At 39.8% G+C, this 18,100-nt stretch overlaps 1 protein-coding gene across 3 annotated transcripts in view; it reads right to left on the minus strand.

Moving 5' to 3' along the window:
- Positions 1–18,100, minus strand: part of LOC122562633 (ABC transporter B family member 1-like) — a 174,603-nt gene that overhangs the window by 153,064 nt on the left and 3,439 nt on the right. For all 3 annotated transcript variants that reach the window (XM_043715648.1, XM_043715646.1, XM_043715645.1), the window contains exons 2-5: positions 16,024–16,304; positions 14,509–14,591; positions 11,029–11,134; positions 8,702–8,813 (exon numbers count right to left, since the gene is read on the minus strand). In XM_043715648.1, the coding sequence (XP_043571583.1) occupies positions 8,702–8,813; positions 11,029–11,134; positions 14,509–14,591; positions 16,024–16,304 (582 nt within the window). The remainder of the gene's footprint in view (positions 1–8,701; positions 8,814–11,028; positions 11,135–14,508; positions 14,592–16,023; positions 16,305–18,100) is intronic.

Here is an 18,100-nt window from a genome sequence, read left to right on the forward strand (position 1 = left end):
AACTCAATCAAGTTTGTGAGACATGATTTCCCATGCACAAAGCCATGTTGACTATCCCTAATCATTCCTTGCCTTTTCAAATACATGTACACCCTGTCCCTCAGGATTCCCTCCAACAACTTGCCCACCACGGAGGTCAGGCTCACTGGTACATAGTTCCCTGGCTTGTCTTTACCACCCTTCTTAAACAGTGGCACCACGTTTGCCAACCTCCAGTCTTCCGGCACCTCACCTGTGACTATCGATGATACAAATATCTCAGCAAGAGGCCCAGCAATCACTTCTGTAGCTTCCCACAGAGTTCTCGGGTACACCCGATCAGGTCCTGGGGATTTATCCACCTTTAACCGTTTCAAGACATCCAGCACTTCCTCCTCTGTAATCTGGATATTTTGCAAGATGTCACCATCTATTTTCCTACAGTCTATATCTTCCATATCTTTTTCCACAGTAAATACTGATGCAAAATATTCATTTAGTATCTTCTTCAAAAAGATTGAAACAAGCAAATTGTCCTTGGCATTAAGCATGGTGATTTGAAGGCTGCTGTGCTCAATGCTGCATAACATGGGGCACAGTATCAGAACTACCGATTTGCAAATTTCTGTTTCTGATACTGTACCAAAACAGTTTTACGTCAAAATCACAAAACTTTGTCAACTTCCTGAACCTGTCTACAGCCTTTGACATGGTTGACTACAACATCCTCCCTCAATTCCCAGGAACAGGGAAAGAAATTATGAGCCCTGTGTTCATCCTCGCGTGGGCACACCCCTTACTCCACCCTGGCCCCAACTCAAGTAAAGTGAATCCCAGGCCCTAATTATTGGGCCCTGATGTACACTGCCTAAGCCCTCCTCATGCCTCTCCACTGTCAACCTGCTGGGCAGGATGATAGTCACTATTCTAATTTAGCTAATCGGTGTTTCAGATCACTGCAAGGTCTTCTCCTCCTGACCTCGCATCATTACCTGTGTTCCCTAAGGTCTGTCACCTCACTAACTTTTCATTAAGGTGCTGCTGCTGAGCAACATACTCCAAAGGAACCGTATTCGCTTTTACGTGTTTCCCAATTCTGTTCTACAACTAAATCACCTCCAATTTAATAACGCGAAGTCTGACGCCACTGCGCTTGCTCCCATTCCAAACTCCATTCCCTAGTAAAAGACTGAGATAAAACTACTTTGTTCACTACCATAGCATCACATTTGATCACGAGATGAGCTTCCAACCTCACATGGCTTTACATCTTCCTGTTTCACAGAGTCATATTATTCAGTGGTCATTGAAAGGAAAATCCTCTTTTCTTTGCAGACCACATCAGCTGCAGCTTTTGACTGCTTCAGAGATCATTCTGTTTCATTTGGGCTCAAACTTGGAGACCATAAGTACAGTCATTTACTCGTGCCTTGATTTCAGGTGTGAACATTTCATGCATCACTTCCATCGTCTCATCCTAGGTTTCCATCTCCCCAAAGCAATCAAGCTACTTGACTTGTCACTAAGCAGAACTACCACCATGACACACTTCATTACCCCATTTTAACTTTAAAAAGAGATTCCATCGACACTCTAATTTGATTGGCAGAACTGTTCCTCACCATCAACAATTTCTCCCTCGATTCCTCCTACTTTCTTCAGACGAAAGGGATAGCCTTGGCACCACATGGGCACCAGCTATGCCTGCCTCTTTGTAGGCTATGTGGAGCAGTCCATCTTCTGCAGTTACCTAGCAGTATCCCCCACCTTTTTCTCCACTACAGCGATGACTTTATTGGCACCACGTCATGCGCCACATGAAGGTTGAACAGTTCATCAACTTCACTAATACCTTCCACCCTAACTTCAAGTTCACCTGGACCATCTTGGATACCACCCTCCCCTTCCTGGATCTCTCCATCTCCATCTATAGAGACCGATTCAACACAGACATCTACTTCAAAGCCACTGACTCGCACAGCTACCTGGACTACACTCTCAGCCCCCATCTCCACTTCAAGGGGCACCATTTCCCCTCCCATGTGATCAGCAATGCCCTCCACCGCACCTCCTCCACTCCTGCACTTCCGCCCACTAGCTCCACCCCTCCAATTGCAACAAGGATAGAACCCCCCGGTCCTCATGTTCCACCCCACTAGTCTCTGGATACATGCTATACCCTCAGCCATTTCCAACACCTATATAGCAGACCCCACAACCAGAGATGTATTGCCCTCTCCACCCCTATCTATGCTCCGCAGAGACCATTCCTCAGTGACTCCCTCGTTAGCTCCACACCTCCCACCTACCCACCCTCCGTACACAGCACTTTCCCTTGTAGCTGCAAGAAGTGCAAAACCTGCACCCACACCTCCTGCCTCACCTCCAAAGGCTCCAAAGGATTTTCTCACATCTGGCAGAGATTTTCTGCATACCGAAACACCTCATCTACTGCATCCATTGCTCTCGACGTGGTCTCCTCTACATTGGACAGGCAGGATGCCAACTTGTAGAACATTTCAAGGAACATCTCTGGAACACATGCACCAAACAACCCCACCGGCCTGTGGCTGACCACTTCAACTCCCCCTCCCACTTCAAGGACATGCACGTCTTGGGCCTCCTCCACTGCCAAATCCAAACCACTCAGCGTCTGGAGGAAGAAAACCTCATCTTCCGCCTTGGGACCCTTCAACTATACAGCATCAACATCACTAGTTTCCAAATCTCCCCTTCCCCTACCTCATCCAAGATCCAACCCTTAAACTCGGCACCACCCTCTTGACCTGTCCATCTTTCTTTCTACTCACCTATGAAGGGCTTATGCTCAAAATGCCAACTCTCCTTTTCCTCGGATGCTGCCTGACCTTCTGTGCTTTTCCAGCACCACACTTTTTTACTTCCTTCATAATCCTCAATTCCTCTATTGATCAAGAATTTATCTCAGCCTCAAAATATATACAAGGACTCTGCCCCTACAGCTCTCTGTAGAAAGATGTTGCAAAAGCACTCAACTTTAAGAAATTCCTCATCTCAGTCTTAAATTTGCACCCTTTATCCTGAGACTATGCCCTTTGATCCTAGTCCCACGAGAGGAAACATCCTCAACATTTACACAGTCAAGTCCCTTAAGAATCCTATATGTTGCATTCTTTTATACTCTAGTGAGTGAAGTTCCAACCTATTTAACCTTTGTTCATAAAGCAGAAGGCAATGGCCTAGTGGCATTGTTGCTCGACAGTTAATCCAGAGGTCAGATAACATTCTGGAAACCTGGGCCCGAATCCCACCCCAAAACGTTGGTGGAATTTGAATTTAATAAATATATGGAATTAAGAATCTAATGATGACCATGAATCCATTGTTGATTGTCAGAAAAACCTATCTGGTTCACTAATGTCCTTTAAGGAAGGAAACTGCCATCCTTACCTGATCTGGCCTACATGGAAATCCAGACCCACAGCTGGGTTGACTTTAACTGCCCTCTGGGCAATTAGGAATGGGCAATAATGCTGCCTAGCCAGTAAAGCCCTCATCCTCTCAACGAATAAAGAAAAAAGTTCTTCTATACCAGGAATCAGCTTAGTGGACGTTCTCTGAACCTCAAATGAAATTATCTCTCTTCTCAATTGTGGGCCAAAACTGCTCACAGTACTCCAGATGTGGTCTCACCAACTTGAACAAATTGCAAATAAGACTTCCTTACTCTAAATCATCAAACCCCTTGGGGAAAAGAAAAGGCCAACATTCCTTCGCCTTCCTGATTACCTATTACACGTGTGCTAGCATTCTGTTTTGTGAACAAGTCCCTTTGAGTTGCAGAATTATTCATTTTTTCTCCCTTTAAATAGTATTTTGTTCTCTTTTCCAAAATTAACCTCATTTTTTCATATTGTACTTCATCTGTTAATCTTTGCCACTTAACTTATTAGTACTTCTGAAAAACTGCTTAAATACCTCTTGCAACCTGCATTTCTTTCTATTTTTGTCATCTGAAAATTTTGTTACAATACACTTGCTTCCTTCCTTCAAATCATTAATAATTATTGCAAACAGTTGCAGCCCCAGCACTGGTCACTGTGGAAACCCACTGGTTACAGGTTACCAACCTGAAAAATAACCCTTTATCCCCACTTACTGTTTCCTGCCCATTAGCAATTCTCTCTCCATGCCTATGTACTACTATGGGCTCTTATTTAATGACTTAATCTTTTGCAAGGTACCACCATGTTGAATGCTTTCTGGAAGTTCAAATACAATACTGGTGGTTGCATCCATTTGTCTTGCGCGACCAAGTTTCTGCGCATGGGAAGTCTTGCTTCAGTCTTTGTTGGTAGAGCAGCGTCTGTTGTGGCTGTAGGGGTCCACACTGGAGCGACAGGCTCAGCTGCAGCGACTGCACTTGAAGGCGCTGTTCTCCGGGGTTGTCTTGGTACTGTTTGTTTCGGCGGGTGCGCTTTTCTTCAGCAGCAAGCTTCAGTTTCAATTCTCCTCCTTTTAGATCTCTGCGTAATTCCAGCCTCCAACAAGAGCGATCACTGGCAATGTCCTCCCACCTCTCGACATGTTCAGTGACTTCATGCCTCTCTTTCAGGCATCTTTGAAATGAAGATGAGGCCGCCCTTGTGCTCTCTTGCCAGAGGCCAGTTCCTGTACAGCAGATCTTTAGGGGTCCTACCACCTGTCATGCGGTGTATGTAGCCCAGCCAGCAGAGACAACCTTGTTGGAGGTATCTGTGCGCAGGCCAAGACTTCACTGTTGGTGTCTCAGTCAGTCCACAAGACATCCAGGATGCATCTCAGGCTGCGAAGGCGATGAGACATTACTAGCTCCCTTCTATCTACTCTGGTTGAGACTACCTTGGAAACGTCTAATAAACTGAGCTGCCAATTTCCCTTCATGAAGCGGCACGGTGGCTCAGTGGTTAGCACTGTTGCCTCACAGTACCAGGCACCTGCGTTCAATTCTAGCCTCAGGCGACTGTCTATGTGGAGTTTGCACGTTCTCAGTGCCTGCGTAGGTTTCCTCCCACAATACAAAGATGTGCAGGTCAGGTGAATTGGCCATGCTAAATTGCCCATAGTGTTAGGTGCATTAGTCAGGTGTAAATATAGGGTAGGGGAATGGGTGGGCGGATTAGTCTTCGGACAGCCAGTGAAGACTTGTTGGGCAGAAGGGCCTGTTTCCATACTGTAGGGAATCTAATTTAAAAAAAAAACCATGCTGGCACTGCTTGATTGTGATTTTCCAAATGTTCAGCTATTACTTCCTTAATAACTGATTCCAATACTTTCCATCAATTGATAATAGGCTAATTACCTATTGCTAAATCCTTTGTTTTGCCTCCCTTCCTTTTTTAATTGGCAGTTTTCCAATCCTCTGATACTTCTCCAGAACGGAAGAATTTTTGGAAAATTGCAACCAATGCCCCCATTATCTCTATAGCTACTTCTTTTGGGGCCCTGGGAGGCAAGCCATTAGGGCCAGGTGACTTATCTGTCATTAGCCCTATTCTCTCTAGTGATAGTATTTAATTCTACCTCCGCATCTTTAGTATCAATGGGATGTTTGAAATATCTTCCACCATAATGACTGGTGCAAAATATCTGTCTAACTTCTATCATTTCCTTGCTCCCCATATCCATCCCTCTAGACCTCCTTTGCTGTATTACGAATGTGCAGAGCATTATTGGTAAGTGTAGATAAAGTATATCATAGCAATAACTAAGAAGCCTTAATAATCTCCTCACCTCAAGAACTTGAGCATCCAATGATGCTGCACCTATACCAGGCACTATTGGTCCTATTCCTTCCAGTAATGAAGGTTATTAAGGGGAAAGTTGGTCTATGGCATTTTAAGTCAAGAAGTGCAGCTATCATTATGACGTGCTTCGCTTCAAAATCAAGGAATAAAGCTGGGCTAACAGTTCAGAGTTCACTTGTCATAATTAGGTCGAGTGCCTGGAAATGTCAAGTCATAGGTTCAATTTTAGAAGTTCCAGGACTGTGCTTTATTGTAAAGACTAGCCTGACTAGTTTCAGAAATATGCATCAACACTAAATGCCTTGAAAGAGCAACTTGGAGAATTGTGGAGATGAAGAGCAAAATAGAAGACAAAACAGGCATGCTAGGAAGTACAATTCTTACCCTGTACTTTGCCTTTGGGATGGCTTTCAACATATTAGCGAATCAGCCATAACATTTCCTCAAGCTAACCTTGGCCAAGGTTTTATCTTATAGTTTGGTTGTAGGAATGGATCAAAGTCATAGACATTTTCAGATACATGGGTCACTAGTGGCGGGAAGAATGATTAGCACGCATTAAAATGTTATTTACTAAAAGTGAAAGCAGAAATTTGTCATAGCTTAGACGATACTAATGTCAGAAAAGCAAGAAATAGGTACAGTAAGCAAGAAAGGGGAGACAAAAATCTGAATTAAAATAATACGCTGATAAACAGATCCTCTTCTATGCAGCATCTCAGAACAGACAGATCATAAGAGTCAGGTACTGTTACTCATTATACAGATTTCAACTGCAACAGAAACACATTTACATGGGGAAGAGGTAAATACTGAGCAGAAAATGAGCAGGCCTAGTGCAGGTAAGCACTTGAAGACATTTTGAGATATTTTATTTTAAAGGCAGAATAGAAGAGTAATTATAAAAGAATCACTTAGGCAGGCCTCAAGTAATAAGATGATCAAGCAGTCAAGGCATGTGGGGGTTATCCAAGAAAACCTCAACATGACTTTAAAGAAATTTGGAAGTAAGAAGCCAAATTGCTAGGCACAAGGACTAAGTGAATATGAATCAAGACATATATGGCAAAGACAGGAATTGTAGAGTTCTAGAGGTTATGTTTTGCTAAAGGTAATGCTTTAAAGTGAACAGGAACATTCAACAAAATTGATCAATAAGATGAAGTGGGCAAGAGCAAAAGCTTTGAACAGAAGGGATTAAAACAATGAAAGTGGGCCACTGCAATCTTCATAAAGCACCACAAACTCCTAAGCCTTTAGTTCAAATCAGTCTTTCACTTAATCACAATCACACATCAATTCTAATGGCATTGATTGCTGTCCAACTAAAATATAAACCAAATTTACTAAATTCACTTGAATACACTTAAATACATATATGTGTCAGGCGAGAGCGGGGTGAATTGGCAGTCACTTCCAAGTAATCCAAATTATTTTAGTTACAGTCTTAGCTTAGGTCCTTCACAATTAGTTCACTAGCTTGGCTTCAACTGTGATATCACCAATTGCACTCTCTTGCTAACTGAGATAACAAGAATTTAAAAATAGGTCAAATTTTAATAAACCTTGTTACAGGTAATCAGCAAAAACAATTGCATTATATTGGAAACATTTGCAGCAGCACAGAGAAACTTCTTTTGACAGGAAACCACTCAAATAACACCCTCAATTTTAAGAAATAGAAATGTTAAGTGATGTTGAAATTGGTCACAGAAAAAGTAGTCAGGTAATTATTTTTAAATTAAGTCATGGCTCAATTAAAGAAAGCCTACTAAAAATTAGTAGAAATCTTCTCAGTTACAGACAGCTCGAAATATAAAAACTCTTAGAAACTTCAAGGCAGGAAAAATCATTGGGTACTCAAGCCACTTGGTTTAGAAGAAGCACAGGCATGTTTCATTCCTCAGATCTTTATAAACATATTATGAATACCAATGTATCATCAATGTGAATGGGTAATACAATTACCAGCACACACAGTAGTAGCTTCAGTTCCTTGATCAAAGGCTCAGTTTGACAAACTACAACCTAGCATAAACCTTGTTATTTCCGAGATGGTTTGGTTGTTTAATGCATGTTGAAAACAGCATCAATGCACCCTCTGGTGGATAGATTTGTATGCTGCACTTTATTCTAGAAATACTGGTGCAGAGGTGCCGGCGTTGGACTGGCATGGACAAGGTTAAAAAAAATCTCAACGCCACGTTGTTGTTCAACAGGTTTATTTCGAAGTTTCATGCACTGTAATCTTTTACTATAAATCTGTCTTATGATCCTGCTCCACAGCTACCTGATGAAGGAGCAGCACTCCAAAAGCTAGTACTTCCAAATAAACCTGTTGGATTACAACCTGGTTCTGGATTACAGGGAGGAAAGGGTGGAGTGGATAGGTGGACAAGGAGATAGGCAGGTAGGACAAGTCCGGACAAGTCATGGGGACAGTGCTGAGCTGGAAGTTTAGAACTAGGGTGAGGTGGGGGAAGGGGAAATGAGGAAACTGTTGAAGTCCACATTGATGCCCTGGGGTTGAAGTGTTCCGAGGCGGAAGATGAGGCGTTCTTCCTCCAGGTGTCTGGTGGTGAGGGAGGCCCAGGACCTCCATGTCCTCGGCAGAGTGGGAGGGGGAGTTGAAACGTTGGGCCACAGGGCGGTGTGGTTGATTGGTGTCCCGGAGATATTCCCTAAAGCGCTCTGCTAGGAGGCGTCCAGTCTCCCCAATGTAGAGGAGACTGCATCGGGAGCAACGGCTACAATAAATGATATTAGTGGGTGTTGAGATTTTCAACTAGAAATACTGGAACACAGTAACATTTTTGTTCCAATTTTCAAAATCAACAGCATCTTTATCAGAAGTTAGTCCTCAATGTTACTTTTAAACAAATCATCTTAATTGCAGATTCCAATGTTGTATTTCTATGAAAACAGTGCTTAACTAAGTAGGAAAAGGATTCACATACCCATTGATTCCATAACAGTGTCAATGACCTTGCCAAAGAAAAATGGAGCCACTATCTGCGAAAGACAGGAGACCACTAGTGCCAGCATCCCACCAACGCAAAGGAGTATTTCCTTTTGAACAGAAAAAATGTATTCCAAATGTCAAAATTTAGAATGTGTAACAATCTCTACTTGTAATACTGTAAAACAATATTTTAACATTTCCTAAATTAAGGATAGTTGACTGTAGCCTTGGGTTGTAGGTAGAGAAGAGATATTGAAACTAATTAGCTAATTTTGATTGCTTTAGTAATGGAAAGTTCCAAATGCTACAAAACATAATAGTCATAAAGTCATTTAGGATCCAATTTACCCCCAATATTTTAAGGGAGAACTAAAAGTGGCCAAAATTGGGGACTTATGTTTCGCACAAAGTACCATCTTGTAAAAGAAATGAAGCTTGTGCCAAAAATGGTGACTTGGGAATCATTAAGCAGCTAATTTTGACTAAATAACTCCAAAGTGCCCATTAAGGAGGCCACATGATATTTTGCTGGCCAAAACTTGAACTAGCAGACAAGAAACTATCTGCCCTTTGTTCAGGATAGTTTCAAGCTATCCTGAAACATTTTCATGTAGGTTAATTTGCACACTCCGCACCTTGGGCAGAATCTTTCCGTCCAGGAGGCAGTAGGCCTGTAGACAGGAAAGCAACTTAATTACACGAGATAGTGGCGAACCAGAATCCTGCCTCCACAAGAAATACGTTCTGGGTGAAAATACATGAAGTTTACTATCTTGCCACGAATTAAAGACCTTAAGCCATTAAAGACCACGTCAGGGTCTGCTCCCATCTCAGGTGGGACTATATAATAGCCAGCCCACTAGACTGGTTAATTAGTGCAGGCTACCTGCGAATTGAAAACAGTCCCTCTGTTTTAATTTTTGCGAGATTCAGGGCATGGATGCAGCAAGGGAATTTCTGCTGAAAGTCACCCCTCTGTTCCTGCTTCCAAGCCTGCTTCAGAATCCCACTGCCTAAAACACCCAACCACAGAATATCCCATCGCCACAATTCATTTCCACTTTAAGCTTTAAGTCATATCTTCCAATGTGGCACTGCTGAATGCAAGACTTGACCTTTGATTGGTCAGCAGCTGAACGGATGGGACCTCCCCCATGACCATTTCAACTCCAGGAACTTTATTTCAGATGAAGACCTGTAGGTGCTTCGTGAACAGTCTGATTAGATGATGATGATATACCAGGGCCTTTGAAATGCCAGTGGACATATCTCACCACATTTGAGCGTGCATGGAAGATTTTACCCCTTCAGTGAAATGGAGGCAAAGGTTACATACAGCACACCATAAAAAAAGTAGCTTCTGATTACTAACCTTCCAACTGTTTGGTTTTTTGACAAGCAAGGTTAAATCATGATAATCAATTTGCCAAAACTCCTATGCTAAATCTACTCTTCTGCACAGGTGTTTCTGATTAGCACCGAGTTCACTTTAAAAGTATGTTTTTAACCAAAATTACTCCCTGTAACATTCTTCTTAAACTTTAACTGTTTGAATTCAATTTTTAATCTAGTAAAAAACCAAAAGGTGAGGGATCTGTACAGCCGACTCCAGTTTTTCTGTAGTTGGTTATAGTTTTGCATAACATTTGGTCAGAATTCTATTAATGTTGATAATTTTGCTTATTTTTATAGCTGAAATTTCAATTGTGGTAAATTAAATAAATACAAGTGGAAGCAGAGGAGCTGGCACTTGGAATGGCACTTCAATACACAGAAGAAAGTTTGAAGGCTGGTAAACACACATGGGGTAAATCCCTGATATGGGTCTCCTGCTTGCTCACCATATGATAAGATCTATAGCAATTCTGGAAAAATATTTTTTCATGGCTTACATGGATATTCTATGGGATTGCTACCTTGGTCAAAGCAGACAAATCGTTCAAAATTCATTCTCTTGACATTTTAAGCACAATTATTCTAGTCAAGTGAATAATTACGCTTAGAAATCAGGATTTTAATTGTCTCTCTTACCAAGTCCAAATGCATGAGACGCACTGCATGCTGAACACAGCAAGAGTAAAAATTACGGTGTAAAATTCATACCTGTCAAATCATGCTCTTAATTCAAAGTGAATTTTTCTCTAAATACTGAAGTTGGAAGTTCCTTAAAGCCTGCTAGTTGCAAGCTATAAAACTGTATTATCTTTCAACTACTGCAGATATGAGAATTAGAAATACATGTCAGATACATAACCTTAAATAAATTCCAGTCCTTGAAATGAAACTGTCCATTAATAACGCATTAACATAAATAATACTCACATCTTTAGCCAAAGAAAAGAGGCGCTTAAGATCAGCTTTATTCTTTTTCTCAGTATCTTCATCAATGCTATGCACAATACGAAAGATTTGAAGCCTTCTCAGGAACCTAAGGCAGGAAGTATTAAAGCATAACTTGCCAGCAATAAGGACTGACAACACCTAACTATTAACACTGGAGTCATAAATAGCTCTTGATCCCACAGACACAATGAGCATATGGAGTGATCATTTTATAACTGCCTGATGCTGTGATTCTTAAAACTGATTATCAAAATAAATCATAATTAGAACCATTTCAGAATTAAGTGAAAAAAGCAAATTTGCACTTACACACATTAGCATTTCTCTAAAATTGTCTGCAAATCTCCATGTACAATGAGTTAATCTGACAAGAAGCTACTTTTTTTCCAATTTCACTGTCAGCAGACATTTTATACACAGCAATATCTCACAAATATCAAGGAGAAATCAGAATAGTTAGTGATTTTTGGTGCGGAAAGGAGGTTGAAGGAGAAGAACATTGCAAGATTTTCTTCAAAGTAATGTAGTGCCTTCAAAGTTTAGCAAAGAACAACATAGTATTCCTTTAACACTGCACTGTATGTCAGTCCAGGCTGCATCCAAATCCCAGATTGAAATTTTAATCCACAACCTAGTAATTAATCAAGGAAAATGACTTAGTCTAGTTCATCTAAATAAATTGTCTATATACAAGTTAATGTTTTAATATTAACTTCAAAGAATCACAGAATTGTTTGATACAAGAGGCCATTTGAACCATCACATATGCATTGGTGTTTGGAAGATTTTAACGTAGTGCCCATTTCCCATCTTTTCTCCACAACCCTGAATAGTTGTTTCAACATAAACAATCCTCCAACGCCCTCTTGTATGCTTCAATAACCACTGAAAAACAAAGTGTGAAAAAGCAGTTGATGGTTTTGTAAAAACACTAAATTAGTCCCCTTTGGTTCTCGATCCATTTGTGAGAGGGAACCTATCTATTCTGTCCAGACCATTCATGATTTTTAAAATATCCATCTCATCTCTTTTTAGCCTTCTCCTCTACAAGAGGATGTCACAATTTCCCCACTGCATCCCTGGAACCATTCTTGTAAATCTCTTCTACATTCTCTTCGATGTATTTCTGCACTGTGGTATTTAGACTGTACATAAATACCCCAAGAAATATTAACTGGCATTTAATACAAGTTCAGCATAACCTCCCTGCTCTTTGGACTTAGTTATCAAGTGTCAAATACTACATTAACAGCAATATATGCCCTGCTGACATTAAACACTTACGTACATATACATGCTGCACACCATTTAGAATTGCCCCTTTCATTTTCTACTGTCTCTCCACATTATTTGTAGTAGAATTCTCCACAATGAACTTAATCTGCTTCTCCACCAATGTGTTAAATGTTGTTTTAAGTCCTACACACCACGGTCCTTCATTTCGAATGTACTCAATTTTTGTATTGTTTGCAAACTTTAAAATTGCTATTGTACAGTAAGATCTAGATCATTAATATACACCAGGAAAATGAAGGGCTTCAATACTAACCCCTGGGCAATTCCCTGAGGAGAAACGTCCTCCAGGCTGAAAAATATCTATTAACCAATGTTTTCTGTCCGTCAGCCAATTTTGTATGTGCATTGTGATGTCTATTCCATGACTATAACTTCTCTCCCAAGTGTATAGTATTGTATCAAACATCTATGGAACTGTCACAACTTACTGGAGAAGTGTGCTGGAATCAAGCCTCATTATTCCCATAATTGTCACAAAAGTGAAAATATTTAGTCAAAGTATGCTCAATTTATCTGACTAATGAGCTTAAAGAAAACATTCATCAGGTTTCTGTACTGGATAAGGAAATAACGTAATGACAAATAAATTGTCTTTAATCAATGGCAATATCAATTCGGAAATGTCAATTGTTAACTTAGAATTTAAATTGTAGAGTTATATCTGTTCCTAAATTCCCTCCTTCAACACACAAAGATAAGATAAATATTAAGGATAGAAATACTAAGAGGAACCGGGGAAATACAGTTCAATAGTACTGGTCTAGACCACAAGAGCTTGAGTCATTTCTCTCAGTTTCCTCCAATTCCTTGTAGTTTTTTGACACAAGATTGTTTGCACACTGGTGCTCTCTTTCATTGACTGGTTGAAAATATTCTTTAACTATCTTTAAAAGTGTTTTAGTCATCCTTCGACAGGGGATTTGTGAAGAATGATGAGTGGAAGACATCTGTTACTGGAGACTTTCTGGTACCTCTATACAAGACAGACATGCAGATTTTTAAAAAATTCTCTTTCTTTGCAGGCTAGGTACATCTCTCTCTCATTAGCCATAATTAAGCATTATTACCTGGTAAGGAGACAGTCACAACATCATTATCAATGCAATTATTCCCATTTAGTTTGGAAACCATTGTTTCCATGGCGTCTGCTTTTGCTCTCACTGTTCCATGAGAGCGCAACATTTTTCACAACTCATTGTCATGCTCAAGTAAACAGTATTATTTAAAACTGTTGAGGGGCAACTTTTTCACAAAGCGGGTGGAATGAACTGCCAAAATAAGTGGTAGATGCAGGCACAGTTAAAACATTTAAAATACATGACCTATATGTACCCAAGTTAATAGGAAGGGTTTTGAGGGATACGGCCAAACGCAGGCAAGTGGGATTAGTTTAGTTTGGGAAACTTGGTCGACATTGACAAGTTGGACTGAAGGGTCAATCTCCATGCTCTATGCTAAAATCTCTTCATACAGTCTTCTTGTTTTTCCATTTTTAGTCAGCACAAATAAAACAACTAAAATAAGCTGTGGACTTGACACAAGTCCATCAACCACATTGCACTCATCAACATTGTTACCTTATCAAACAATTACAGCTTGTTAATTACTACTTAAATTATTTTAATTATGACTGGAATAGACAAAGTGTCAAAGGTAGTGACCACAAAAACCACCAAATTGCTTTTAAAAATGCAGCCAGTTTATGAGTGCTTTTTAGGGAAGGAAATCTACCTGGTCTGAACTATAATGTTGCGACAGCAACCAGGTTGACTCTCTTCAGTTTTTCATTGTTGTCAAGTACAATTAAGAATAGAAAATTAATAACAGACTTGCCAACATGTGGATACACCAAGAAAAAATAAAAGTTGAACAGTTTCATTTGATCACTTTGCCGGTTTTTACTGCCATTAAACAATTGCTTAAGAGTATATTCAAACCACACCAAAATGCTCAAATTATTGGATTAAAATTTGAACTGGTAACTGTTGCAACAGATAACAAAATAGACTTTAATATCATTGAATTATTGAAAGCATGTACTTAACAGGGTTGTCAACCATGTCAATGTCATTAGTGTAGTAAAACTTCAAAGCAGACATACTTTCTCCTTCATTGTTGCTCATTCTTAACTTAGTGCAATTTGATTAATCAACAAGCAATTACCTGTTGCAAAAAACACAAAAGGGGAACTCAATCAGGCTGAAGACCAGGGTAGAAATACAAACAATCTTGAAAGTTAGGTGCATCTGTCAATGGGAAAGAAAGTTTGTTATACAAATTAGGTTTACGTAATCACAAGACTATTAAATGTGTTTAAAATCCATCCAGAAACAGTGATAACATAATTTAAAGCAGAACAACGTTACCTGCTAGAAATGACAAACTACAGAGTCTAGATGACATAGTTTATCGTTTTGACCTTGACAAATAATCCAATTTTTATAGGAAGAAAGTATACAATGGAACTTGTCTTTCTAGATGAATGTTCGAATAAGAAAAATTAGACTCTCAAAGCACATGATCCTTTAATCAAGGGACTGCATGAAGCCAGGAACCAAAGAACCCAAATCTGACTGTTCCATATTACAGTCTCTTGTTACAATGCTTAATGAACAGATTTCACAGTGTGTAATATTTAAAATAATACACAAAGAAGCCCAAGTCAAACACTCCTTTGCCAGAAAACATTATGTTGGTAAGTCAAAGCAGACTAATGGTGAAATTGTTATTCAAACTACAGTGGTATTGAGTTTTAATCCACTGCTTGCTGCAGGGAAGTGACAGACCCTGTATATATTATCCATTAAATCAAAAGGAACAAAAACAACTTCTGGGCTTTTTGTTAGAATGACGCGAACTATTTTACTTACGTTTGACTCATGATGGGTGAATTTTAAATCCATAATGGGTTAAGTCAAAGCAAATCACCAGCATGACAAATTGTTTTGCTTTACTTCACCTTAAAATTTATGGAAAAGAAAGGACAATCATTTAAAGGGATGCTGATTTAAGAGATTGCATGCGTAAGGAGCTGGGTCAATTCCTTCCTCATCATGGAACCAAGTGCAATAAAAACAGAAAATGTAGAAGAAACTCAGCAGATTTGGCAGAATCAGTGGAGATATCAACATAGTTAACACTTAAAATCTGATCAAAGAGTCATAGAGTCTTAGAGATGTACAGTATGGAAACTGACCCTTTAGTCCAATTAGTCTATGCCAATCAGATATCCAAAATTAATCTTGTCCATTTGCCAGCACTTGGCCCATATCCTTCTAAACCCTTCCTATTCATATATCCATCCAGATGCCTTTTAAATGTTGCAATTGTACCAGCTTCCACCACTCTGGCAACTCATTCCATACACGCACCACCTACGTGAAAACGTTGTCCCTTAGGTCCCTTTTAACTCTTTCCTCTTTCAGGTTAAATTTATGCCCTCTAGTTCCCCCACTCCAGGGAAAAGTTCTTCAGTAAATGGAGCAAAGGGTGAAAAATCAAACTGATATTTCATTCTTGCATTTTCTTTCATTCCTAAATTCACATGTTCTCACTCGCAATTGCCTAAAATATATAGCATTTTATATCAAGCAGTTAATTAGGGAACTTTGAAAGTGCTGGGCGCAGGTTCTATCAGGCAAGATTTAACAAATTAACACTAAAACAAAAAATATTTACCTCTTTATAGCTCTGTGTTATCAGAATTGTAATTCCTTTGGCCATGGTATATGCAACCCAGAGTCCAGAGATTAAAAAGCTGATCAGGTGCAATAGCTCTCTTTTCCTTTTGAGGTTAAAATTGTTAAGATCATCAATCTGCTTAAGGGCAATTGACTCCATTGTCAGGTAAATAACTATGAGAATGCAGGTTTTCATTGTACAAAATGCTGCGAGGTCAAAGGTTGACCGCCAAAAACACCACTTAAGGACATCATTTTCCAAGTAGTGAGATCGACCACCTATAAAACATTAATTTCAATAAAAAAGGTAACAAAGTAACATGTAGAGAAATGAACGGAAGCCAATGCCACTAAAGCAACAAATAGTTAAAACAACCCAAATTCTAATACAAAAATGATAAGGCATCTCCTCTTTCTGAATTTAAACAGCTGTAACTTTTACATCAGTCTGCTCAGGTTCTAATGGCACTCAAGTTTTACTAATGTACTGTTAGCATTCCTGAACATAGCCCAAAATTAATCACAGCTGTTTTAACCCCTCCTTTTTACATTTAAAAGTAATGAAAAACATTTCCCATTTTTGCTCAAAAGGAACATTCGAAGAGCAAATTAGTTTTAACACAAAAGTGTGTTATATTTTGGGCAAGACATCTGGTGTGTAAGGCTTTTCTCCATTAAGATTATGCAACATTTTCCAGATGAACGAACAACTTCTCACATTCACAACTTTTGTCATTTAAATACAAGTTTGTGAAAATACATCACAAGGTCATGTAGCTTTCCAAAATTTCCCTTCCCTACATAATTTTCTCCTCTTTTGCCACCTTGTGCTGCATCAAGATTCCACTCGTGGCATTGTCCTCAAGCTCAATGCCCAAGTGGCTAATCGCCATGTTAGTTGTCATCATTAAGCAACTATAGGATACTTGCATATAACTCATCTTTGCCAATTCAGGTCTAAACCTCATCTTACTGCACAGAACAAACATTTCAATAACCTTACAGAACCATACTGAAAACTCAAATGGGAAATGTTCAAATGCTCCATTCTGAGAATGGGTAAAAGCAACACCAACCTCCATTAATGATGCTATATAAATAGCATGATATATCCCAAGCACTTCACAGGAATTTAAAAAATTATGTACAAGGGCGGCAGAGTGGCTCAGTGGTTAGCACTGCTGCCTCAAAGGGCCAGGGATCCAGGTTCAATTACAGCCTTTAGAGCTAAGAGCAGCAAGGAGGGGACATGAAAGGTCCTTAGTCGGTAGGATGAGGGAAAACCCTAAGGCTTTCTATAGGTATGTTAGGAATAAAAGAATGACTAGGGTAGAAATAGGTCCAGTCAAGGATAGTAGTGGGAAGTTGCGTGTGGAGGCGGAAGAGATTGGGGAGACACTGAATGAATACTTTTCTTCAGTATTTACTCAGGAACAGGGCATTGTCGTCGATGTGAATACTGAGTCACAAATAAGTAGAATGGATGGCTTTGAGGTATGTAGAGAAGAGGTGTTGGAAATCCTGGAAAAGGTGAAAATAGATAAGTCCCCTGGGCCTGATGGCATTTATCCTAGGATTCTCTGGGAAGCAAGGGAGGAGATTGCAGAGCCATTGGCCTTGATTTTTATGTCCTCTTTATCTACAGGAGTAGTGCCAGAAGATTGGAGGATAGCAAATGTGGTTCCCTTGTTCAAAAAGGGGAGTAGGGATAACCCTAGTAACTATAGGCCGGTGAGCCTCACTTCTGTTGTCGGCAAAGTCTTAGAGAGAATTGTAAGGGATAGGATTTATGCACATCTGGATAAGAATAATGTGATCAAGGATAGTCAGCATAGTTTTGTGAAGGGCAGGTCGTGCCTCACAAACCGTATTGAATTCTTTGAAAAGGTGACGAAGGAGGTTGATGAGGGGAAAGCGGTAGATGTGGTATATATGGATTTTAGTAAGGCGTTTGATAAGGTTCCCCATGGTAGGCCACTGCAGAAAATACGGAGATATGGCATTGAGGGTGAGTTGGAGGTCTGGATTAGGAATTGGCTGGATGGAAGAAGACAGAGGGTAGTAGGTGATGGCAA

This window comes from Chiloscyllium plagiosum, chromosome 25, assembly GCF_004010195.1.
Source record: "Chiloscyllium plagiosum isolate BGI_BamShark_2017 chromosome 25, ASM401019v2, whole genome shotgun sequence".
In the NCBI taxonomy this organism is placed as follows: domain Eukaryota; kingdom Metazoa; phylum Chordata; class Chondrichthyes; order Orectolobiformes; family Hemiscylliidae; genus Chiloscyllium; species Chiloscyllium plagiosum.